This window comes from Schistocerca americana, chromosome 2 (genome assembly GCF_021461395.2).
Source record: "Schistocerca americana isolate TAMUIC-IGC-003095 chromosome 2, iqSchAmer2.1, whole genome shotgun sequence".
Classification (NCBI taxonomy): domain Eukaryota; kingdom Metazoa; phylum Arthropoda; class Insecta; order Orthoptera; family Acrididae; genus Schistocerca; species Schistocerca americana.
The window spans coordinates 729,858,077-729,884,669 of record NC_060120.1 but is presented as its reverse complement, the minus strand read 5'-3'; the positions used below and the strand labels follow the sequence as shown (position 1 = coordinate 729,884,669).

At 42.6% G+C, this 26,593-nt stretch overlaps 1 protein-coding gene and 1 non-coding gene across 2 annotated transcripts in view; one reads left to right on the top strand and one right to left on the bottom strand.

The window, feature by feature from the left end:
• Positions 1-26,593, top strand: part of LOC124594387 (circadian clock-controlled protein daywake-like) — a 63,319-nt gene that overhangs the window by 13,263 nt on the left and 23,463 nt on the right. The window contains exons 2-3 of the mRNA XM_047132756.1: positions 21,244-21,336; positions 24,158-24,305. Of these exons, the coding sequence (XP_046988712.1) occupies positions 21,244-21,336; positions 24,158-24,305 (241 nt within the window). The remainder of the gene's footprint in view (positions 1-21,243; positions 21,337-24,157; positions 24,306-26,593) is intronic.
• Positions 26,359-26,433, bottom strand: Trnat-ugu. Its single transcript has one exon. It is a non-coding gene; the product is annotated as a tRNA-Thr (tRNA).

The following is a 26,593-nucleotide window of genomic DNA, read 5'->3' as shown; positions in this document are numbered from 1 at the left end:
AAAACGGGCAACTTGTAAAATATGATTTTCATGATCTGGTAATTACAACTGAATGTGCCACTTTCAGATATTCTTACCAGTTAACCGAGTGCTTTAGATTTGGTGCACTGTTGTTTCAACGTAAGATACATCACACAACATTCGCAAGGTACCAATGTTACTGGGTGACTACATGTCCAAACTGAACTAAGAGCTGTGGTATCGAATCATTCAGTTCGCTGTCTAAGGTGATATGTTACTTTGAACGTCCAACACACCGTCGCCTACTCATGGTTCTATCGTCTTGCAAACACTTTCCATGGATTCTCACGGCAGTGGCATGTGAAAAGCCGACCAGCTTCGCCGTTTCCGTAGGGCCATTACAAACTGCCCTTCCTCAAAGTCGTTTATGTCAGCGAATTTACCCATTTGCACTCCATATCACCACTAGAACGATTTTCCATTCGTCTCTGGTCCGTTTCTATATTTTCCTTACGGCGTCACGTTCCCTCAACGGCATGAGGTGGAATTCAATGTAGTGGTGAGCAGTGTCCATAGATGTAGACATAGGTTATAATGCTTTGGCTCATCGGTCTAGAATTTTCGTGTTTTTCCTTTGTCGCTTAAGACGAGGTCTGGATGATTTCTATGAAGAGAACGCAGTCGATTTCTTTCCCCAATCATTCAGTCCCAATGACCTTGTCGGCGGCGGGGCGTTAAAATATAATCTTGCTTTCTTAATGTAGTGAAAATTACATTAACGGCCATGGTGCGAAATTGGCGCCGCAATGTTCTCGGTATCGCTTTTTAAGCTGTTTTGCATACCAGCTTGAGTAGGTTTCAAACGGTCACCTCAAGCAGCCGCTGAGCGGTCTTGTGAAACGCGGAAAACAAGAAGACCAGTGATTTACATGCGCAAGGCGACGAGATTATTCGTTAACGCCCGTCTACAGATCGACCTAACCTTATAATATGCTTGTGGTTGTCAGCTGACTCACTAAGGGAGCCTCGGTAATTCAGCGGAAGTCGACCTTAGCAGGTATCAGCTTCCGGAAACATGAACCCACACGTTGAAAACATGTGAGGAGTACTGTAACCACAACTAGCTCCGTACGTGGTAAACTTAGGCTCTGTAAGATTCGATGCCACGTTTTATATATAAACGTAACATATGTACCAATCTTTGAAGTGGCACACTATACGTTGTTGGATCCACTGTCAAATGTGTGGTATTTTAAAAAGTTTTAAGACAAAGCTCTAGAGTAGAGAGCTACTATTTTTAAATCATGTATTTTAAATGCCGATAAAATTAATGACTAGCACAGGTACTAGACAGGGTGAACGACTCGTAATTGGACATAGATAATGCGTGATTCTATGTACAGTACCTTCCCAAGAAGACAGATTTAAAACGGTGGAAACCATGGTCAAGGTTTAATAAACTTCTATTTTGCAACTGGTTGGCTATTATTTCTAATCCATTGAAGTTCTTACTTGCACAATTGCTGAAGCGCAACCATGTTCAAAATCATCATTTGTACTGCTACATGGTGCGCTGTTTTGCGATTTTTTTGCAATTTATACAAACCATTGAACTCTGAGATAGGCTTGTAACCCAGGTATGTCGCTTAGTGTCAAGGAAATGTACAGCAATAAAGGTAGGTGGCTTCCCGCATGCCAGAGCATACATCTGTATACCTCAGACGATGGCAGATGAGCAGCACTTCTCAGTGGACGGTATGTAGACCCGCTTCGATGCACAACTCTATTATTTGTTTTGGCAAAATATGGGTTGGTTAAGTTTTACCGTCATACTAAGGTTTTAATTGTTTCCTTTTACTCCTGTAAAAAAAAATATTGGTTTTAAACATACTGCCACCGCGCGGGATTAGTTGAGCGGTCTAAGGCGCTGCAGTCACGGACTGTGCGGCTGGTCACAGCGGAGGTTCGAGTCCTCCCTCGAGCATGGGTGTGTGTGTTTGTCCTTAGGATAACTTAGGTTAAGTAGTGTGTAAGCTTAGGGACTGATGATCTTAGCAGTTAAGATCCGTAAGATTTCACACACATTTAAACATACTGCCGTGGAGCAGCAGAATCTACACTATCTGACATAAAAGGTGAAGCACCCAGAAGGGAAGGAGGAAACGAAATGAAACTTCACCAGTTGAGAGTGTATGTGATGTAAAATAAATGTCGTGTGACTATGGCCTCCCGTCGGGTAGACCGTTCGCTGGGTGCAAGTCTTTAGATTTGACGCCACTTCGGCGACTTGCGCGTCGATGGGGATGAAATGATGATTAGGACAACACAACACCCAGTCCCTGAGCGGAGAAAATCTCCGATCCAGCCGGGAATCGAAACCGGGCCTTTAGGATTGACATTCTGTCGCGCTGAACATTCAGCTACCGGGGGTGGACTATGTGATGTTATTTCAGTGGTTACAAAATCGAGTAAAATTTGCTATGAACTTGGCAGTATGAGCCCGCTCATCAGAACGACGTTGCACCCCTTGTGGCGTGGATGTAAACACGGATTAGGTTTTGGTGGTGGAGGGTGTCATAATGTCGATGTATCCTCTCCTAAGGAGTGCTGGCCCACACTTTTTATAACTGCTCCTTGATATCCTGGATGCTGGCACTGTGACGGAGTTGACGTCCTAGCTGGCCCCACACATGTGCTATCACGGATATATCTGGAGATCCTGCTAGCCACCGGAGTACCTTAACATCAAGGAGGCAGACTGCAGAGACGTGTCCAATGTGAGGACGAGCATTTTCGTGTTGAAAAATGGCACCACGATACTGTCGCGTGAGAGGTAACATTTGACGGGATATCCGCGAAGTACTGCTGTGTCGTCAGTTCCCACAGCCCCTACCACCGTGACCTGAAGACATACCCAGTGGCTCCCCATATCATGATTTCAGGAGTAACAGCGCTAAGCCCTCACTCCCATGCAGTCCAATACCGGGCCACTTTCACATCCGGATGTCCCACAAAGCTGTATATTTGCACATTTTGACCAGCTACGCAAATAGAGATGCTCAATGCGGTTCTTTCAAAGTGTGGCAAGTGCTGATAACACTGTCTCAGCCGACTACGCGGCATCTCTGTGTCCTTCGAAGTGACCTCTCAATATCTGATGGTGTTCACTCCTCGTATACACCGTACCAAGGCTGGTAACAAAACTAAACTCGAGTAACGTTACCAACGCACTTTGGTGGCCGTTCTAACCCGTCACAGATAACTGCAACTCTTATCACTTATTTATCTGCCGACATTGTGTACTTGTCCGAAGTTACTTTGACATCGGACCGCTTTATTTATTAGCAGTGTATACAGCATTATGTGCTACCGAGATAATGTTGAGGTATCAGCAGTAACAGTTTTTTTATACCAAGGAGCACGTACAATTGCTACATTATTTTTAGTGCATCCGCAAACCAATCACAAGGTTACCGTACTTCTGGAGTGTTTAAAATTTTATTTTTGTGGGCATCTACAACCTCAAAGCGTTTAGAGGATGAAAACATGATCCAACTGGGCTGGAACATGTTTATTATCCATTCAATTAGCCGATTTCAACTGTGTGTCGTTTTCAAGCTTAAAATATGTGCTTGAAAATGAGCCTTGGTTGAAATTGGCTAATTGCACAGAAATAAACAGATTACAGCCTTCTTTGGACCATATTTTTTTGTTCTCTATGAAGTGTTTCCGCACCAGGCTGTCATTTTGTAAATGAGAAACTCGCTGAAAATATACATGGTTCTAAAGCCTAAACTGCAGCAATCTTTGTTCCTTCATATTGTATCTTACTCCCAGGTTTGCACATAATTTTTCTGAAATATATGTGAAGTTCTGTGTATACATAACTTTTGCGAAAGCGAAGTCTTTCTGCAGTATTACAGAAGGAATATCCAGCTTCTCATAGCCCTATTACACGACCTCGAGCAGTTAGTAAGGTGTTGGTAATGGCGTCTTTATTGCCTTAAAGGCATTCTTGACTGACATCAACCCGCGACGTCCAAACTCAAAGGTAGCTAACGCGCACGACAGTTACAGTGTGTATTTAAAGCAAATCTGATTTGCATCCTCATGGGGGAGCAACTAGCGCCACTCATATGTAAATGGGGCGAAATTTGAACAGATATCACCTCTCAGATATAGAAACATGCTTACCAACTTCGTTTATGTCGCACAACTCCTTCTTGGTGCAGCGATTTTTTCCGTCAGTGTGGTAAAAAAAATGAATAGTTTTCTCCATAATAAAGTCTATATAAATTTGAGATTTGTAGTTTGAGTGAAAGGCAGACATGCGCATTCATCATCAGTTTATGAGCTACCAAGAATTGATCTTCGAAGATCCGTGCACTAAAAATGCAGGCATCGAGCTTCCCCGTGGTATTGAAAATAAACATGAAAGTTACAAAGATAAATGAAGCTACATTTTCGGTATGGTTAAAAGTGACGCTTAGATTCAAGGAAAAACAAACATGGAAAAAAAATTCGAACATTGCCATTCTGAAGAGGCGATTAACAAAATGCTTTAATTTATGCGGTCTTCTGTCTCGGACTTTACTTACTCACGTTTTGCAATGTTCACAGTGCATTCCTATGGACGCTCCTCGTCACCAGGTGTACAGTTTTTCTTATAGTTTAAATGCAATTTCATCTGTATTTTGCTTCTTTGATCCAAACTTTGTATCCACTTTCGCGAAGTGTGGAAATAATTTCAGATAGTCAATGCACATCGTATTATCAATATATGCACGGCATGTTTTCCGTTCCAAAGACAAATACCCGCTGCCGGTATTAGCTGTGACACGGAGTCGTAGATGGGACTGTAGATTTCCTTGCACACACCCCGTGTCAGCGTGCTGCAGAGGATGCCGGTTAACACCGTGAGTAGGCTTTAAACAAGCAGCGAAGCGATTGCGTCAGCACTTTCTCACCCGCCTGAGACGTGGTCAACGGTCGCTTTCGCAGCGGGTCGCAAAAACAAATATTGCGATCAAATCCCCGTCAGTTCTGCATGTGGCTAACTGCACGTATCAAGCAGATTTTGCAACGGCATAAGAATTCCTCACAGTATTGCATATCTTTAAGGCAAGCAGCATTCATACAACGTTTTTCAATATTATTTTTCAACAGAAATGGGAGTCACTTTCTGTTTCCCTATTTGTTGCTCTCTTGTTTCTGTTGGAATTTGTCATTGGTTCAAATGGCTCTGAGCACTGTGGGACTTAACTTCTGAGGTCATCAGTCCCCTAGAACTTAGAACTACTTAAACCTAACTAACCTAAGGACATCACACACATCCATGTCCGAGGCAGGATTCGAACCTGCGACCGTAGCGCCTAGAACAGCATGGCCAGGAATTTGTCATTATTTACTAATACAATATGCAGCTGTGTATTATACGACAGAAGACTGATTAGCTTGTTAGAAACCATAGAAAATTTATTTCTTGTCATCACCATTTAGATCGATATATTGGGTCCAGGGTGGTTCCATTTGTTTATTCACACAGTTAAAAAAGTAAGTGTTTTCAGAACTGCTGCAATGCGCATCGTGTCGGACCGCAGTTTGCGCAGAAAGAGGCAGAGGGAAGCGTAGTTACAGATTGCTGAAGAGTAATGCTGATCCTACAGGTATCGCCTCTCTACTTTGACCCACGATTTCATCAAAATGGTGGGCATACGAGATGTGTGAGAAAAGTAATGAGACTGAAAACACTGTGAGCGATTTGGGTACACTTCGTTGAACTACTTGTGTACACCGTGGTTTTCGTCCCTTCCAGATGCTCAGTCCCAGATTAAGCTCCGTACAACCATCACGTGATATTTGAGAGCTCCATGATGAAGTTGTGTTTTTGTCGTGTGTTACGAAAATGCACGTTATGCAATCAAGTTTTGTGTAAAACTTGAGTGTGGCCTTTGAAAAGCCGAAAACAGACGTGTGGGGAACGCTCCTTATGAAGAACATAAATTTTTCACTGGCACAAATAATTCTTGGAAGGCCGAGAAAACGCTGAAGACGAATCTTGCTCAGGGAGACCTTCAACTTCAAAAGCCGACGAAAAAGTCGAACGAGTGAGTGCTCTTGTAAGATCAGACCGACGTTAACAACAAGGATGATGGTGACCTGTTAAACGGTTTCACCGCACATCAAATTTTGGTCGAAGATTTTCACATGTGAAAGTTTTGTGGCAAAATGGCGCCGAAAAATCTCACAATTGAACAGGACAGTCGAAGAAATGTGTGCGTTGGTCTTCTTGAGAGGACTGCAAATGACCATTATTTATTCAGTCGTTTTATCACAGATTGATGAATCCTGGATTTTTGGGTACAATCCTAACACAAAGCGATAAAGTGAGGAGTGGCACACTGACTTCTCCCCGACCGAAAAAAGCTCGAATGAACAAAGCAAAAATCAAAAGAATGCTGATTTGTTTTTTTGACAATAGGCATATTGTGCATAAACAATTTGTTTCACCAAGACAAACTGTCGACCAATGTTTTACAAAAATGTCATTGAAAAACTGAGAAAAAGAGTGAAATGAGTGAGACCGGACACTGCAGACAAGTGGATGCTGCATCATCACAACGCCCCATGTCACACGGCCACTTCCATTACGGAATTTTTGACTTCAAAAGGCATTCCTATTGTTCCACAACCCCACTATTTACCTGATACGAGTCCTTGTGACTTCTTCCTTTTCCCGAAATTGAAAAATGCCTTTAAACGACATCATTTTGGGAGTATGGAGAACATTCGTAAAGAATATAACCGACATGTTAAAGACTCTGCCTGCTGAAGCCTTTCAGCGCTGCTATCAAGACTGGAAACAATAGCTCCACTGTGTACAACTGCTACAGGCAGCTCCTTTAAAGGGGCAATATTGTTATGAAAAAATAAAAACTTTGACAGATAAATAGCCAGTCTCACTAATTTTCTCACACACCTCATAAACTACTCCTCAGAATCCAATATGTAAAACATACGCCATAACAAGAAATTTAGTTATTCTGATGACATCTCATTCGTTGACTTCGCCCTCTCGCAACCGAGCCATCATGTTAGAACCTAATTTAGACCTGTCCTGGGGTTATGTTACACACCAGTTGTTCACCACAACCAACATTCCATAAAAGATGTATAAGCAAAATAAAAATTACCTCTTCTCTGTTCTATCTTAGTTTGATTCCATATGACGTCACACGCCACACCACTGCGTCAAAGGTCAAAGCCGATGGCTGATATCGATAAGTTCAACCGATCCGACGTGAGAGACACCATCTACTTTGAAAACCTTTACATATTGTTCATGCGGAAAACAATGAGTGAAACGATACTGCGGCTGAAGGATGACCATGGCACGTTTTCGAGAGCAATTTTCGCCGTCGAGTGTCATGCACGGCAAGGCGCCCTGGTGGCTAAATCTCACTGTCAGTAGGCGGTTAGTGGAGCCTCCCCACGTGACGCTCACTTACTCCTTTACCGCACGGAATAACTCCTGAATTCCGCCAGAGTTCACTGCGTCCATATCATTTTTCGAGGTTTGGAAACAGGGAAAGTCAGATGGAACGTAATCTAGGATGGGTGACATTCTGAAACAAAGGTCATACACGTTCTTTATTCGCAATAACTTCGGTCAGTTCTTCTTCAACAAACAAATATCTTGTTGTAATGGCAACTGGGAAACTTTTTCCCTCTTTCAAAAAATAGTCATACTGATACCCTCATTATCATCATCATCAGTTATCTGCTATATTAGCAGGTCCTTTGCCTCTCCATTTTCTGCGATCCATTGCTTCCTTCTTAAGGCTGCTGTATGTTGTATCGTCGATCATGTCATCCAGTATCTGGAATCTCTTCCTTCCTCGCTTCCTTTTCCCTTCTACATAACCTTCTAAAACTGTTTTTATCAGTCCGTCATTCTTTCTTAATATATGGCCAATCCAATTTCTTTTTCTTCTCTTTATTACATCTAGTAACTGTCTTTTCTCTCCCACTCTTCTCAGTACCTCTTCATTTTTTACTCTGTCCATCCAACTTATTCTTTCCATCTTCCGCCATGTCCAGATCTCAAAAGCCTCCAGCCTTTCTCTGTCTTTTTTCCTCATAGTCCATGTTTCAGCGCCATATAGAAGAACACTCTGATACCATATGAGCCCCAAAAAACCCATCATACTCATGGCTCCGTCACCTCTGGAGATGTCCACCGCGTGAACGAGCTCGATTTCTACTGCATTCACCTTTCGCGAAATCATGGGTTGTACAGAACATTGTCACGTAAAATACACTCTAAGACAAAAAATAACGACACACCATGAAGAAATTATCCGAATGGGACGGAAATCGGTAGACGTGATATAAAATTACACATAAACAAATGATTACAATATCAGAAAAATTGGATGATTTATTCGAGATAAGGAGCTTCACAAACTGAGCAACTCAATGACGCGTTAGTCCACCCCTGGCCCTTCTGCGAGCAGTCATTCGGCTTGGCTTGCTTTGGTAGACTTCTTGGATTTCCTCCTGACGGATCTCGTACCAAATTCTGTCCAGCTGACGTGTTAGACTGTCAAAAGCCCGGGCTGGTTCGAGGGCCCTGCCAATAATGCTCCAAACATTTCCTATCGGGGGAGATCCGTCGACCTTTTTGCCCAAAGGAGGGCTTGGCAAGCACGAAGACAAGCAGTAGATACTCTCGTTGTATATGAGAGGGCACTATCTTGCTGAAATGTAAGCCCAGAACGGCTTGCCATGAAGGGCACCAAAACGGGGCGTAGAATATTGTCGACTACCGGTGTGCTGTAAGGATGTAAACCAAACGTCTTCGGTCTGAAATCTAATTGACCGGATTAGAATTGTCTTCATTGATGAGTCCCGCTTGGAACTGAACCCCGATGACCAGCGAAGACGCGTTTGGAGACGACTCGGACACTGGGGGACACCAACCCGACTACCAGGAGTGATGGTCTTGGGTGTCATTTCTTTACCTAGCAGGAACTCTTTGGTTGTCATCAGTGGCACAGTTAGACCACAGAAGTACGACGACAATATTCTGCACCACTTTGCCCTTCATGGCAAGCAAACCTGGGCTTACATTTCTCTTCGTGCTTGCCTAACGTTATTTTGGCCTGCAAGATCGCCGGATCTCTCCCCAGTTAGGAACGTTTTGGGCATTATGGCCAGGGATCTCCAACCAGCTTGGAATTTTGAGGATCTAACGCGCCAGTTGAACACAATTTCATAAATTTAGACAACATTGTCCGTGGATCGGGTTCGGTCGTGGTATCACGTGAACAACCGAGGAGCAGCCAGCACCAGCCACAGGGCGATCAAAAAATCTGAGGATGGCATAAGCCTAAACCGGTCGTAATAAACAAATGTTGTTGCGATCTCGACTGTTGTTTTAACCAAATGAATAGAATTTGGCACGACACCCCTCAGGAACATATCCAGGTACTCTGTCAATCAATGATAAGCCTAATAATTGCTTGTATAAGATTCAAAGGTGGACCAGAGCGTTATTGACTTGCCCAGTTTGAAAAGCTCTTTCTCTGCGCATGTACATCATATCTACCGATTTCCGCCCCATGCGGATAATTCCTTCTTAGTACCTCGCTGTTTTTTTCTCTTTTTTCCCTCTTTTTCTTAGAATGTAAATGCATAAATAAGCAAGGATTAACTTCAGTCAGGAGTATGTAAAATTTATCAGGTCTGCAGTGTTCGTACGGTTACTTTTCACTTCGTTCATCCGGTATTAAAAGGTCTTGAATGTTGGTCCAGAATTACATAAACTTAAATCAGTTCGCATCTGGTCTACAGTGCAATTGTTAAATGAAATTTGATCGTGAGTCTCCCGCACTCTTTTTTATCCACTCTCATGACACGTGTGACAACGCTTACTGTGCTTTCCCAGAAATGTCTGCGTGTTGTATCTGTGGCAAAGTCTAAATAAAAGAAAGCTCAGTATGGCAGATTGTGTGTTATGTTTTAAGTTAATGTGTTGTGTTATTATGTTACATTTAAGCGTATATTTATCCTGTTAGCTAACGTGAGTTTCAAACTGCGGTAGATCCCTAGCAGTCACTGGTGTTTCAGGGAGAATAATTTCCCTTGCCATGTCTTGCCGGTGGCCCCACCTTCATTTCTCGTATACATACATCGTTGGTCAGTGTCGGAAACCACGCCAGATCGAGGAGCACTCGCGCTTCATGACTCAATGAGAAGTCCATTGTTGTTCTCCACGAAACCTACTACTTGAAGAAGGCGGTGGTTGTCTTAAAGGACACAGTCTTGAAGAAAATCGACAAGGATAAAACGTTCGCCGTCACAGTAACACTCCTAGGCTGCTGCTCCAGGTTACAAGACACGAAGCGCAAGAACCACTAACAATGACGTCATCCCACAGAGTTTGTAAAGTCTTACCAAAGGAGCACAAAGCTGTATGTATCACAAATGCCTACTGTAATGCTTTCGTGTCAGCGGACTGTATGCTGGCATACCATCTAGCCTCCCAAAGGACGCTGATTCTGGCTATTAATCACGTTAGTTACTACTGTATAGTCAGCATGATCCTGAAAACAATAAAACTTGGGATTGGCGACATTACGGTGAGTTATGATGACGGCCACCATTGACTTGAGTCCCCCGCCCGCCCCCCCCCTCCCCCCACCACACACAGAAACCCCTCAACCCTTAAACTTCCCGTTGTTTTTTATAGCTGCAGCACTTGTTAATCGTTTCCCAATTAACCCCTCAACCCTTAAACTTCCCAGTGGTTTTGATAGCTGCAGCACCTGTTAATCGTTTCCCAATTATATACTAAACTCGACACACTTAGAAACTGCTGTTACTCTTCAACAGATGTCACCTTTCTGTGAGATCTAAATAATATTAGTCCTCGGGAGGATCTGCGGGTCAGTCGTTTTCCAAGTTCGAATAAATGCTTTCGTTTCTCCATGAAGCTCGGCTGTTCACACTACTGAATTACAATAATTCGTTGTGATCATCATACACAGTGTTTACAATCTAGAGAGCCGACTATAATTTAGTAGTAATTCTGTATTCAAGAAACAACGTGGAAAGAAAAGAAACAACAATACAGGGTTATTACAAATGATTGAAGCGATTTCACAGCTCTACAATAACTTTATTATTTGAGATATTTTCACAATGCTTTGCACACACACACAAAAACTCAAAAAGTTTTTTTAGGCATTCACAAATGTTCGATATGTGCCCCTTTAGTGATTCGGCAGACATCAAGCCGATAATCGAGTTCCTCCCAAACTCGGCGCAGCATGTCCCCATCAATGAGTTCGAAAGCATCGTTGATGCGAGCTCGCAGTTCTGGCACGTTTCTTGGTAGAGGAGGTTTAAACACTGAATCTTTCACATAACCCCACAGCAAGAAATCGCATGGGGATAAGTCGGGAGAGCGTGGAGGCCATGACATGATTTGCTGATCATGATCTCCACCACGACCGATCCATCGGTTTTTCCAATCTCCTGTTTAAGAAATGCCGAACATCTTGATGGAAGTGCGGTGGAGCACCATCCTGTTGAAAGATGAAGTCGGCGCTGTCGGTCTCCAGTTGTGGCATGAGCCAATTTTCCAGCATGTCCAGATACACGTGTCCTGTAACGTTTTTTTCGCAGAAGAAAAAGGGGCCGTAAACTTTAAAGCGTGAGATTGCACAAAACACGTTAACTTTTGGTGAATTGCAAATTTGCTGCATGAATTCGTGAGGATTCTCTACCGCCCAGATTCGCACATTGTGTCTGTTCACTTCACCATTAAGAAAAAATGTTCCTTCATCACTGAAAACAAGTTTCGCACTGAATGCATCCTCTTCCATGAGCTGTTGCAACCGCGCCGAATATTCAAAGCGTTTGACTTTGTCATCGGGTGTCAGGGCTTGTAGCAATTGTAAACGGTAAGGCTTCTGCTTTAGCCTTTTCCGTAAGATTTTCCAAACCGTCGGCTGTGGTACGTTTAGCTCCCTGCTTGCTTTATTCGTCGACTTCCGCGGGCTACGCGTGAAACTTGCCCGCACGCGTTCAACCGTTTCTTCGCACACTGCAGGCCGACCCGTTGATTTCCCCTTACAGAGGCATCCAGAAGCTTTAAACTGCGTGTACCATCGCCGAATGGAGTTTGGAGTTAGCAATTGGTGGATCTTTGTTGAACTTCGTCCTGAAGTGTCGTTGCACTGTTATGACTGGCTGATGTGAGTGCATTTCAAGCACGACATACGCTTTCTCGGCTCCTGTCGCCATTTTGTCTCACTGCGCTCTCGAGCACTCTGGCGGCAGAAACCTGAAGTGCGGCTTCAGCCGAACAAAATTTTATGAGTTTTTCTACGTATCTGTAGTGTGTCGTGACCATATGTCAATGAATGAAGCTACAGTGAATTTATGAAATCGCTTCAGTCATTTGTAATAGCCCTGTATATAGTGTGAATTTGCTACGAATAACTTAACCAATCATCTTAGTACAGAAATGCATTCGAATTATGCTGTAAATAACATAATTTTTTTCCTTTATTCATCTTTCTCACATAAATCCACAACTTAAAGTTCGCAATTTATACTCATAGTGACAATGTACAGGAAATTTCAACCTGGAGGACAGTTCATTGCCAAGGGTGCACGACAATACGTATTTGTACCACTGGGATCGAGTGGTTGACGTACTGAACCAGCATTTGGAAAAGCAGGCTTCAGTTTCCCATTCAGCTTCTCTGACTTCGGCTTTCACAAGTGATCGCCGAGGGTGGTTTCTTAAATAAGATCACCTGCGATTTCTTTCCCCATCCTTCTTTCGTCCGATTTTGTGTCTCGTCTCTAATGACCTCGCTGTCGACAAGATGTCATAATCCGACGTCTTATCTTTTTCTGATGTGCACAATAGAAGCGTCCAACATGTCTGCGTGCACGTTAATTTCACACGACAAGTTTTCCTTACCAGTCACTCCATCGAGCTTTAAGGGAAGGTGTGCGAGGGAGTAAACTGCACGACTGCCTTCAATATACGGAGTTGTATTAAATTATTGGGCGATTTCATAAGTCTACATTTTCATCAAAATAACATACGTATATGATCTAAACACCAACTCTGGGAATAAAGTTCTGATGTCATCATTTGGTTCCATGTGCCATCTAGTCGGAGGAAAGCAGATTACTGGACAGCATAACAGTGTTAATGGTCAATCGTGGATGAGATATGGCTGAATACACGCGGATAGTCGGTGTTGCTACTGTTAAACTTTCTTTTACACGTCGTGCTTCTCTTGAAATCACAATGAAAATTATATTTACAATTCATGATACGGAATTCCTCCATTATCTGTGAAACTGACTCAATGAGAGCACAAATGAAGATACAGTTGAAAAAAGGAGCGACAATTTCCTACAGAACCGACAGAAATCGTTATGGAGCGCCAGGTACCAATTGCTGCAACTAAAAGTGACAGCAGGTTTAGTTCTGGAAAGTGATGGGAATGGGCATCGTGGAAGATTTAACTCGTATGGCAACTACGGGTTAGTCACACAACAATGCAAATGATGAAGCTCATATTGACCCATTACTGCCCACTATAGCAGATATCTTCAACCACTTCTTAACCACAAGTGTTTTCTCTCAGGCCGCGAAACGGCGACTAGTTAAGCCATTATCTAAAAAGGACGCTACCATGTCACTCTCTGATTACAGATCTGCTTGCACTCTTCCTGCACTGTTCAAGACCTTACATTTGACGGTCCACGACCTGGTAATAAAGTACCTAACTATGAACAACCTATTAGGCGAATTCCAATTAGGCCTCCGTAAACGTCGCAGCACAACACTGCCATAATAAAGGTAACAGATGACTTGAAGCTTACCACAGATGGGCAAGAGGCAATTATCATGTGCTTCTTAAACTTCAGCAAAGCTTTTGAGTCCGCCGATTATGATATTTTACGTGCTAAACATAGCAGCCTAAATTTCCCGCCAAGTGCACTGCGATGATTTCGCTCATATCTGACGTCTCGTCAGCAGTGCTTTATGTCGGACACCGTAAAGTCACCATGGAGGCAAGTAGTATCCACCATCCATCAAGGTTTGGTATTACGTCCTGTATTCCTTCCATTGTATGTAAATGATATGTCATCAATTTCGTCCTATTGCAAATACCACGTGCACGTTGATGACGTCCAGTTGTATCTAAGTGCAAAACCTATAAACGTGAAGATAACTATCGATAATCTCAATATCGACTTGTGTGCACTGTCAAAATGCTGCAGGGTGTAGGTTAAAGGTCAACCCATCCAAATGCCAAGCGGTACTGGTTGGTCATTTTAGGATCATTAGCCCGAAATATCTAGAATCCCTGCCTTCTTTAACACAAAATGGAACAGAATCAACTTCTCTCCTTCAGCAATGAGTGTAGGAGTAATAGATGAAAATGTAAATTGGACTGAGCACGTAATTGTAACTTGCAAAATGGCATCAACATCACTCCATGCCCTGCAAAAATGCAAAAAGCTCTTTCTTCTCGACCTGGAAATGAAACTAGTACAAATACTTAGACTTTCAGTTATTGATGACAGCGATGCTACCCTTCAAGTCCTTTCTCAGGAAAGCTCAAGGCCCTGGAACTGGTTACGATTGCCTGTGTTCGTTACATCTGTGATGCTCTACTCTTCGATCACGTTTCACCATCATATGCACAGGTATCCTGCCTGAGTGCAGACAAGCTCAGAGATTTCCATACCCTCTGTCTTTTGTACTGCCTTATCAATGCACAATGTCCCTCACATCTCTCCTCGCCCTTAACGCTCTTGTTTGAACAACACGGCAGAGCAAAATCCTTTCTGTCCCACCCAATCGTCCAGCCACCGTCTCGAAGACCTCGGCGGCAGGAATACGACTCTGGAGCAACCTCCCGCATTATGTTAGAGAACTAAGAGCATCTCCAGGTTCAGAAGGCGGGTAATGACCATGTCTACTGGAGAAACAGTAAGATTACAATTGACCCTGAAGGCACTCGTTATGTTTGTACATCCCTTTTCCCAACCTGATCTTCCTCGTTTCCCGGTATTCTTAGGTGATGTAGTCTTCTTAAATTTCCTTTTCCCAAAAACTCGCTATATCAGAAAACACATATTTTGTAGACCTATATATTTTTCTCTTATCTGCCACTATAATTATTGTTATTAATCATTATTATTATTATTATCAGCATCATCAGTATTAGTCGCTGCAGCTGCAGTAGTACAAGTAATGCCGGTATTAACCTTGTTACTTCATGGTCAGTATAATTTATTCACACTGCCGCTGCAGACACTCAAATCATTTTAACAGTAGTTGTCATATTAAAATTGCAATGTAACAAATACAGTACATATGAAACCCTGGTCCAGTGCAAGAGAAGGCCTGATGATCCTAATCAGATCTGGTTAAATAAATAAACAGATGGGTAGGTGTTTTGTTAAATTTTAAGGCTACAAACTGAATAGAATGAGGGATTATTTGGAGGGACTCACTGTGAGTCGAAATCAGTCATGTCAAGATATATAGTCCGAGAAAACCCATGGTGTCACTGCTATTGATGGCGAAAGTCCAAAGTAAATGCTTTTGTGTCGCTGCTGACCAGTGTGTTTGGTCTATTGCTTGCTGGCACATTGCTTGAAGCAATAATTCAGTGCGAAGAACAAGGAGCTGGGTGCGTTTTGCAACAAGTCGGGACTCCACTGGCTTACTAAGGTCCACGAATATCTAAATCGAAGGCTGTATAGATAGAAGGATTCGTCGCGCATCGGCTGCTGACAGTACCTTTTCCAAATAGCCAACCATCTCGCCGGCTTTCTTCCCGCGGGGATTAGTCAGCAGCAAAGCTTACATTCCACCCGTTCCAGCAACGTTGTCAGAACTGGAAAGTCGCAGCGCCACGGCCATCAAGAACGCCGCATTAGTCCTGTTTCAGAGGCCGTCTGAATGTGTTTCATACTGCATCTGACGTTCACGTCACGTACAAACACTTACAAGTCTCCTACTTCAAATGATAGACACATATTAATGATCAGAGTTGATGAAAACAGCCGCGACTACTCGGGTAGCGGGGGCTGTGTAGCGTGGATTGTGCAGCTTTTAAGGTTACAGGGCCTCGGGGAAACACACCCAAGGGCTTGTCTCAGAGGGTGCAGCTCGAACACAGGAAGAACGTAGATTTAGGAACCATCTGTAAACAGTTGTTAATTGTCGTAGCTGTGTTGGGAAAGTACCAGAGCTCCAAGCGCTAATTGAAAGCACTGAAGCTCAAATCTCTATGGGCATAGGAAGTTGGCTAAAGCCGGAGATAAGTTCAGCCGAAATTTTTGCGAAGGACCTAACGGTGTTCAGAAATGATGGGCTGAATAAAGTTGGCGGTGGAGTATCTATTGATCTTAGAAGTAGTTTATCTTGTTGCGAAATTGAAGTAGATAGTTCATGTTAGTATTGGCAGAGGTCATTCTTGGCAAACGGAATAAAACAATAATGGGATGCTTTTACTGACCTCCCAATTCAGACGATACAATTGCTGAAAGGTTCAAAGAAAACTTGAGTAATTTCAAACATGTACCCGACTCATACAATTATAATTGGTGGTGACTTCAATTTACCTCGATATGTTGCCGAAAATACATGTGTAAGTCCCGAGGTACGCATAAAACAACATCCGAAATTGTACTAAACGCTTTCTCTGATAATTATTTCGAGCAATGAGTTCATGAGACCAATCGAATAGTAAACGATTGTGAAAATATAATTGACCTCTCAGCAACAAATAATTCTGAGCTAATAACGACCATCAAACACTCCCTAACATCTACATCTACATCTACATCTATACTCCGCAAGCCACCTGACGGTGTGTGGCGGAGGGTACCTTGAGTACCTCTATCGGTTCTCCCTTCTATTCCAGTCTCTTATTGTTCGTGGAAAGAAAGATTGTCGGTATGCCTCTGTGTGGGCTCTAATCTCTCTGATTTTATCCTCATGGTCTCTTTGCAAGATATACGTAGGAGGAAGCAATATACTGCTTGACTCCTCGGTGAAGGTATGTTCTCGAAACTTCAACAAAAGCCCGAACCGAGCTGCTGAGCGTCTCTCTTGCAGAGTCTTCCACTGGAGTTTATCTGTCATCTCCGTAACTCTTTCGCGCTGCTCTCCGTTGGATCTTCTCTATCTCTTCTATCAATCCACCAAAACTAAACGAAAAATGTATCTATTCAAAAAAAGCAGATAAAAATTCGCTTGACGCCTTCCTGATAAACAATCCGCACTCCTTCCAAATTAACAAGGTGAGTGTAGACCAGATGCGACTTGAATTGAAAGAAATATTATCGACAGCAATTGAGAGATTTACACCAGATAAATTAACAAACGAGGAGCTGATCCACCACGGTACACAAAACAGATCAGAACACTGTTGCAGAAAAAATGAAAAAAAGCATGCCAAATTTATAAGAACGCTCGAAATTTAGCGAGGTCTTCAGTGCAAGGCGGTTATAACAGAGTCCACAACGAAACATTATCTCGAAGCATGGCAAAAAATCCAGAGAGATTCTGGTCGTATGTAATGTATTCTAGCGGCAAGACACAATCAACGTGTTCACTGCGCGATAGCAATGGAGGTACTATCGATGACAGCGCCGCTAAAGCAGAGTAACTAAACACAGCCTACCGAAATTCCCTCACCAAAGAAGACGAAGTAAATTTCCCAGAATTCGAATCAAGAATGGCTGCCAACATGAGTAACTTAGAAGTAGATATCCGCGGGGTACAGAAGCAACTTAAATTATTCAATAAAAGCAAGTCTTCCGATCCAACGTATACCAGTCAGTTTCCCAACAAAATATGCTGATGCAATAGCTCCATACTTGACAATCATATACAACTGCTTGCTCGACGAAGGATCCGTACCCAAAGACTGGAAAGCTGCACAGGTCACACCAGTATTCAAGAAAGGCAATAGGGGCAATCGACTAAAATATAGGGCCATATCATTAACGTCGATACACAACAGGATTTTGGAACATAATATATATGTTCGAACATTATGAATCACCTCGAAAGGAATGATCTATTGACACATAGTAACAGGGATTTGGAAAATATTGTTCTTGTGTAACACAAATAGCTCTTTATGCACACGAATTGTTGAGTGCTATTAACAAAGGGACTTCGATTTATTCTGTATTACCAGAAGGCTTTTGATACCTTACCTCACAAGCGGCTCGTAATCAAATTTTGTGCTTATGGAATATCGTCTCAATTATGCGAGGGGATTCGTGGTTTCCTGTCACAGAGATCACAGTTGGTAGTAACTGACGTAAAGTCATCGAGTAAAACAGAAGTGGTTTCTGGCGTTCCCAAGGTAATGCTATAGGCCCCCTGTTGTTTCTTACTTATATAAACGATGTAGGAGACAATCTGAGCAGCCGTCTTAGGTTGTTGTCGTTTATCTTTTAGTAAAGTCATGAGAAGATGAAAACCAATTGCAAAACGATTTAGATTTCAGTGTGGTGCGAAAATTGGCAATCGATCCTACATAATGAAAAGTGTGAGGTCATCCTCATGAGTAATAAAAGGAACGCTTTAAACTTCGGTTACGCGATAAATCAATCAGGTCTAAGGGCCGTAAATTAAACTAAATACCTACGAATTACAATTACGAACAACTTAAATTGGAAAGAACACACAGGAAATAATGGAGAAAGGTGAACCAAAGACTGCGTTTTATTGGCAGGACACTTAGGAGATGCAACAGATCTACTGTGAACGCTGCCTGTACCAAGCATGACCGTACTGCTGCGCGGTGTGGGACCCTTGCCGGATAGGATTAAAGGAGTACATCGAGAAAGTTCAAAGAAGGGCAGCACGTTTTGTATTATCGAGAAATACTGGAAAGTGTGTCACGGACATTTTACAGGATTTGGTGTGGACATCATTACAACAAAAACGTGTCTCGTTGCGGTGGGATCTTCTTACGAAATTTCAATCACCAGCCTTCTCCTCCGAATGCGAAATTATTTTGCTGGCGCCGACCTACATACCGAGAAATGATCATCATAATAAAATAAGGGAATTCAGAGTTTGTACGCGAAAATGTAGATGTTCGTTTTTTCCACAAGGTGTTCGAGAGTGGAACAACAGAGAATTATTGTGAAGGTGGTTCGATGAATCGACTGCCACGTACTTAGGTGTGGTTTGCAAAGTATCGATGTAGGTGTATGAACAACGATTTGTTAATATCTCTCGGTGCTTCTGTTACGCCAGATGTGCAAAGTCTCGTGAAGCGGCAGGAGTGCCCGCTGGGCTTATTTACGCCACCATTGGCACGTGACAAGCAGCCACTCGAGACATGCTGGCCTGGTCGCGACCACGAAGTCACGTGTGTAGACACCCCACGCAGTCTAACCGGCTAAAGGGAGAGCAGCACGTGTTCATCAAGCTGAACGGTTGCGTTTACCGTTACTGGTGCCGTGCTCATTTCGCTCGGTCACTGGGAGCAGCACGACTGTGACGTAATAATCGAAAGTGGTCAGCCAGTGTGTATAGCGGCAAGTGGGGCCGTTACTTCGCTTGACTGCCGGGGCTGCGCTTCGGGCGGGAGGACGACAGCACGCGGCAATTTCTACAAGCACTATAGACAAGCGCAGAACACATGAAGATAAGCACCAAGATGAACAACGTTTCCCCTTCTCTATAGAAAATGTAGCTAATCATACTCAGATTTAAATTAGTTGGCATTTGAAAGAGAGCGCACTGGTATGTCCACCAGGGATGCACTGTATTGTGCACAGAGCTGTACCGGAATTGTCAGCTGCCACCGTATCACCACTTCCACTGCTCTGAAAATGTACTCTATTTGAATTTTGCAAAAAAAAAAAAAAAAAATGCACATTACACTCAGTTCTGTACAACAAACAAGAGTCCTGCCAACAACTGAGTCAGCACATGAGCAGGAGTCAGTAAATAGCGTAGAATGCTACAAATTTTTGGGTATGCATATTGATGGAAACTTGAACTGCAAGTAGCATGTCACTGAGCTTCTCACACAGTTAAGCTACTTCTGCTCTTCGTACAACTGCTAATCTTGGAAACAAACATCTCACCCTCCAGACATATTCTACATATATCCACTCAATAATGTCGCGTGGAATAATTTTCGAGAGTAGCTCATCACTTAGAAGGAAAGTACTGCTTGCACAGAAGCGAGCAGTAAGAATAACATGTGGTGCTAAGCGCTAACCCACGGATGTCATGTAGGTACCTCGTCAAGGAGCTAGGCGTTTTAACTGCGCCGCCACGATATACATTTTCACCAATGAAATTCGTGATAAATAATCCATCACAATTTGAGAAGCACGGTGATGTCCACGCCTACAACATTGGAGCGAAAAATAACCTTTATTACACATTATTAAAGACGTCAGTGGCTCAGGCCAATACACAGCAAAATTTTTTGCAATTGCCCAATAACATAAGAATGTCTGACAGATAGCAAAGCAAGTTTTAAATCAAATTTAAAATCATTTCTTCTGGTCTACTCCTCCTATTTCACTGATGAAGTTTTACTTGAAATCTCGTAGCCAGTAGAAAAAGAAAAAAAAAACAGTTAAGTGCAGTTGCATGAGTAAGGACTGAAAAAATAATGCATCCATTAATGTGAACACTAATCATGTATACATGTCCTGTAAACTGACCCGTTCCACATGGTTCAAATGACGGACCCGTTTCGTCACAAGAGGTTTGTTTTATCAGCTAGTAAGTGATGGGATATAGCGGTGTATGCCAATAAATGGGAAGACTATTTATTTTCATCAATGTCACCACGCTCAAGAGTTCGCTGTGGGAAAAAAAGACAGCCACATTAGTGACTTTTAGTTACCACAAGCGATTATCAGTATAAAGAAAAACATCGTGGAATTTACGTGTAAGCATTCGAAATAGAAGTATCCTACGACTTCATGTGGTAAACCAATGCATGGTCGATCCACCCTGGGGCTGGTGCTTTGTACTCTATGTAACTAATGTAAATAATATTGATAAGATTTGTAATCTTGCTCTTCAACGCTTCAAAAGTCTAACATTGTCATTAGTAAATAAATTGGCATCTAAGTCTCCAGTACTCATCATGAAATGATGTAAATAAATGTAACTACCTGAAAGAGAAGTCATGTAATATTGTCATTTTGTAACTACATTTTTCTTCCGAACAGCAAACAACGTACCCATTTGCAAACGCAGTGACCCGCAGTACGATGCCTGCGTCGTCAAGTCTGTGGAAGCCATTACGCCTCACCTAGTCAAAGGTGTGTAGCCATGACCTTTCTTCTTATTTGTAACAGTTAGCTTATGTGCAACATTTAATAGTTTTGAAATAATTGTTTTGCAATTTTTATTACTATTTGCACTTTTTCTACACTGGAGTCCAGAACTTTCTGTTATCGCAAAAAGAATTTACTGTAAATGACCATCAAGATTCCGCAACAAACTCTGATTCCGACAGGAATGAAAAGTAGTCGTGTCTGCACATCATTGTGAGCAAATTTTCTGAAGTTTACAGCGTAAAGCCATAAAGATGCCATTTTGACTTTTTTGCTAGCTAGAATTGTCGGACACCACGGGCACACAGAGAACTGTTTTCTCACCAGTGTTTACTGAATCTCAAAGCGACATTTTAAGATTTTGGTAACGGTTCTGATACACAGGAAGTATTCCTCGTAACCCTGTACAGAATCGATCGAAAGAAGCCACATCGATAGCAAGAGCGATTCTGGCACTGACAATACTATGAAATCCACCGATTTTTGTGAGACAACAATCTACAAAACTTACAACTACCTTGAGATTTACGATTTCCCAGATAGTTTCTTAGATCAAGTAGTCTGTTAGCTGGATGTCCGACAGTTTGTGATCTATTCAGGGATGTGCAGAGACGGTCAAATTAACTGCAATGTCAACATCACTGTGAGGGTGTTTGGAGCAAGAGTCATAGCTGCTACATATTGAGGACCGAATTTCGTTTGTTTCGGGTTGCTGCCGAACATATGACGCTCTTTTTTTCCATGGTCGATCGGTCGCGAAATGGAAACCACAGTGAAAATAAAAAAATCTTTTATTTGCAAAATTTAGCTAACCTTTCAGGTAATTCTCTACATAGTCGCCTCTCCGACTTAGGATTACAGTATATTGTAGCGTTGTACCAATTTCCCAATACCCTCGTCGTAGAAGGCAACCGCCTAGGCAGCTGTTCATGTGAGCAAAGAGATGAAATCAGAGGGGAAGTCCGGGTTTTATGGAGGGTGATCAAACACTTTCCAACGAAAATTCTGCAGGAGCGTCTTCATTTCAGCTGCAGTTTGCGGCCGAGTTTTGCCATGAAGATTGTTTCAGGCACCTTTATGTGTTCAACGGGGAATAGCAGCTGCCTGAGGCCCTCAACATGTAGTAGAACAAGTATCAGTAACACCATCCGTATCTATTATAGTCAGAACGTAGAGCGTTTTCTGTGTAATAAATTGAGCTACCTTGCCGGACACTGTTACGGCTTACTCGCGATAAGACAACCAAATTTCGTTTTCGTTGATGGATTGGGCGTGCGCGACAGAGCGGTCACTGCACTCGTAAGTAAGTTACTGTTACTGGTGATTTTGTAATAGTTACCTCATAGCTACACGGAACGAATCGTGCACTTTGTTGTAACTTGAATGCTATACATATTTGAAGAGTGGAAATGTCAAACATTGTAAGTGCAAAATCTCACATTTGTCAGGAGAAGCAAAAAAACTGTACTCTATTTGTACTGAAACCTTTTGTACTCACAATATTGAAAAAGAATTCTGTTATCACAGAATTGTCCTGATCACCTCATCGCTACAGAATGAGACAAATCAGAAAACAAAAATTTTCTTAATGTCGCTCTAGGTGCCATACCAGTGGACTGACTGGTTTCAAGTGCCATTAATGTGCAATATTTTGTTTGTGATAATACAGGTACAGAAAAACAGCCGTCATATTATAACTAATAGAACCGTAGCCAACAAAATCCATTTCTTTTATCTTATAAATTTTTTACAAAAGAGTGACAAAATCATGTTAAAGGAAACATCTTTCACTACGGACTTCTCTTTCTTACACAACTCCATTCTTGGGATCATATGTTGCAAAGTTTACTCCAGAACTCCCTGTGCTGTTGAGGAAGAAGTGGCAGTTTTGTCAACAGGTCATCCTATTTGCAACTGATAAACATGGTTGGTCTTTCGGATAAAGTAGTCATGGAATATGTCAGCCATGGCCTTTCCTCTTTTGAACACATTGATATTTTTCAATTCTCCAGTTTCAGAGTAAGAATAGTAATTATTTGAGGTGTATGAGTATGAGGCTCTTTCATCGTACTGGGTTTATCACGCCTGCATTGATAACGAAGTTCTTGTAGCATCTTTAAATATCATTGGAACGAGTTACTTGGAGTGGGCTCGTAGCTTTATCTGACTCGACAATCTTGTGTAAATCTTGCGGAACTTGAGCTATGTTTCCCTTTCTCTGTTTTTCTATGATTGCAAAATCTGTGACATAGCTAGAAAAGCTGTTCCCAACCATCAAAAACTTTTAAACATCCCACGCTTACCAGAATCATCTTTAAAAACACAGCCGTGCTATTTTTATTTTGAGCTGCACAGTTTTGTATGATTTGGTGACAAGTTTCACGTTTAAACTATTACCTTCCATTACAAAGCTGTTTTATTGATACAAACAAAAGCTTGTATGCACCCTGCTTACCACACGAACTGTGCGTCACCAGAGTGGAGGAGAGGAGAACTTGACGCATGGCACATGGATCTCCGCAGGAAAGCGAACCGGTTGGCACTAGGACTGTGCGCCGTCTAGTAATGTATATTTGAAACATTTTCTCCACGACTTGGTACTAACAACAGAGTACCAGGAACATAATAGTACTGAAACGGGTTTTGAGAAAAAATGGCCTTATAATGTTTGACATTCCGCTCTTTATTTAAGTAACGCGATTTTTATCAACTAAAGTAGAGCAATAAACAATTACATTTTTCTCGCATTTGTGCAGTTAATAAGAACAGTGTCTGTGATTAATGCAATGAAACCTCTGCATCCCAGGAATTCCTAAGATGCGGGTACCACCGTGTGAGCCGCTGGTTATTCCTGCCCTGGCTATCGACAGAAACTTGGAAGCCCTCAAGGTCAGAGCTGACTTGAAGAATATACGTATATATGGCGGAACCACCTTCGTTATTAACAAGCTCAAGTAAGACCTATGATTCTTCAATAGTAAAGATCATGTCCGTATTTATGATAGGCTAAACCTTTGCTGTGGACACTAACAAGGAAACTTTTCTGATACCTAATCTGCAAAAGTAGCATATTAGAGCTATTCTCGAATTAAAAGGCTTTACCGCAGCAATCAATGCTTATAACGTAATTGTATAAAATTTTACTTCAATTTATGATTTGCAGAACTGATGAGATTAAAAAATGCACGAGAATTTAAATGGCTCTGGCTCTGAGCACTATGCGACTTAATTTCTGAGGTCATCAGTCGCCTAGAACTTAGAACTAATTAAACCTAACTAACCTAAGGACATCACACACATCCATACTCGAGGCAGGATTCGAACCTGCGACCGTAGCGGTCGCTCGACTCCAGACTAGCGCCCAGAACCACACGGCCACTCCGGCCGGCAGAATTTAAATGATTAAGGTATTCAGCCAGATTGATTAAAATCGCTATGGGCAACTATGTGTTTTTTTAAACAAAAAATTGATATCATATTCAAAACTCACTACTTCAGTTTTAAAAATAACATTTTCTAGCTATAAGGGAACATATTTCTAAGGAAAATGCAAAATATCAAAAGAAACGTAGTAACCAAGCCATTTTTAATTGTATTTAATTCAGGTACAGCACTTTCCCAAACAAGTAGCCTGAATTGAAAGTTTCTAGTAATGTTACTGGCCAATGGCTTGCGCCTGCACTTCATACGAGGCTGTGCTGAAAAGCATGTCCCCGATTTTCTTATGTGAAACGCTTAAAGCTTTTTTAATAAATCAGACGTTATTGACATTATATACCTTTATTCTTCATGTCTAATTATTTACTTCTCAATATAATCACCCTGGCGACGAACACATTTCTCCCAAAGAGAGACCTGTTGGTTGATACCGTCACTGTGCAGTGTTTGACTTTGTTGGTGGAGCTACAACGTTACCTCTGCTTGCACCACTTCATCACTTTTTCTTTCTTTCTCTTGCATGTGCCGGTTTTCCCGCACAGACGCAGTGTCGGCATGGTTAATCGGATGTGGCAATGTTAGTTAAGGAGTGGCCGGATGCCCTTCCTGCCGCCACCCTGTACCCCCCGGGAAGAAATTAGCGTACCCCAACTGTCTGCGACGAGTGTAATCCATGGAATAGTGCGAAAGTGTTCAGATGTCTGCGAGCCTTGTAACTGAGGAGGAACGTGGGGACCAGCCCGGTATTCACCTAGGGGGATGTACAAAATCGACTAAAAACCACATCCAAGCTGGCCGGCACACCTGCCCTCTTCGTTAATCCGCCGGGCGGATTCGATCCGGGGCTGGCGCACCTACCTGAGTCCAGGAAGCAGCGCATTAGCGCTCTCGGCTAACCTGGTGGGTTGCACCGCTTCATCACTATCAAAGTGAAATCCTCAAAGGTGTTCATTAAGTTTGGAAACCGATGAAAATTGGATGGGGCCAAGTCGGGGCTTTATGGAGGATGACCAATGACAGTGAACCCAAAGTGTTGGATTGCTTCAGATGTCGCAGCACTCTGGCACTGTCATGCTGAAGGAGATGGTGCTCCATGTGTGGACAAACTCTTCGAATTCCAAACTCGGTAACAGCACGTAGTTTCTCACACACTGAGATAGTGAAGTTACACACCCCCGAGTAACACTGTACAATTCGGAAGAGTCTAGCGGCGGAGGGCTGCAAATATGTAAACTTGAAGAATAAATATGTATACTGAAGAGCTAAAGAAACTGGTACACCCGCCTAATATGTGTAAGACCCCCGCGAGCACGCAGAAGCGCCACAACAAGACATGGCATTGACTCGACTGATGTCTGAAGTAGTGCTGGAGGGAACTGACAACATGAATCCTGCAGGGGCTGTCCATAAGTCCACAACAGTATGAAGGGGTGTAGATCTCTTCTGAACAGCACGCTGCAAGGCATGCCAGATGTGCTCAATAATGTTCATGTCTAAATTAGAATTATATTAATATCTTCAGCTACTGATGGGTGTTGATATATACCAACAGGGACAGGTGAAAATGCGTGCCCCGACCGGGACTCGAACCCGGGATCTCCTGCTTACATGGCAGACGCTCTGTCCATGTGAGCCACCGAGGGCACAGAGGATAGTGCGACTGCAGGGACTATCTCGTGCATGCCTCCCGCGAGACCCACATTCTCACCTTGTATGTCCACACACTACATCCGTAGCGTCCCACCCCAATACACTCATTACTCGTGGAAGACATTCTTACCAACTCCCGTAAGAGTTCGGGGAA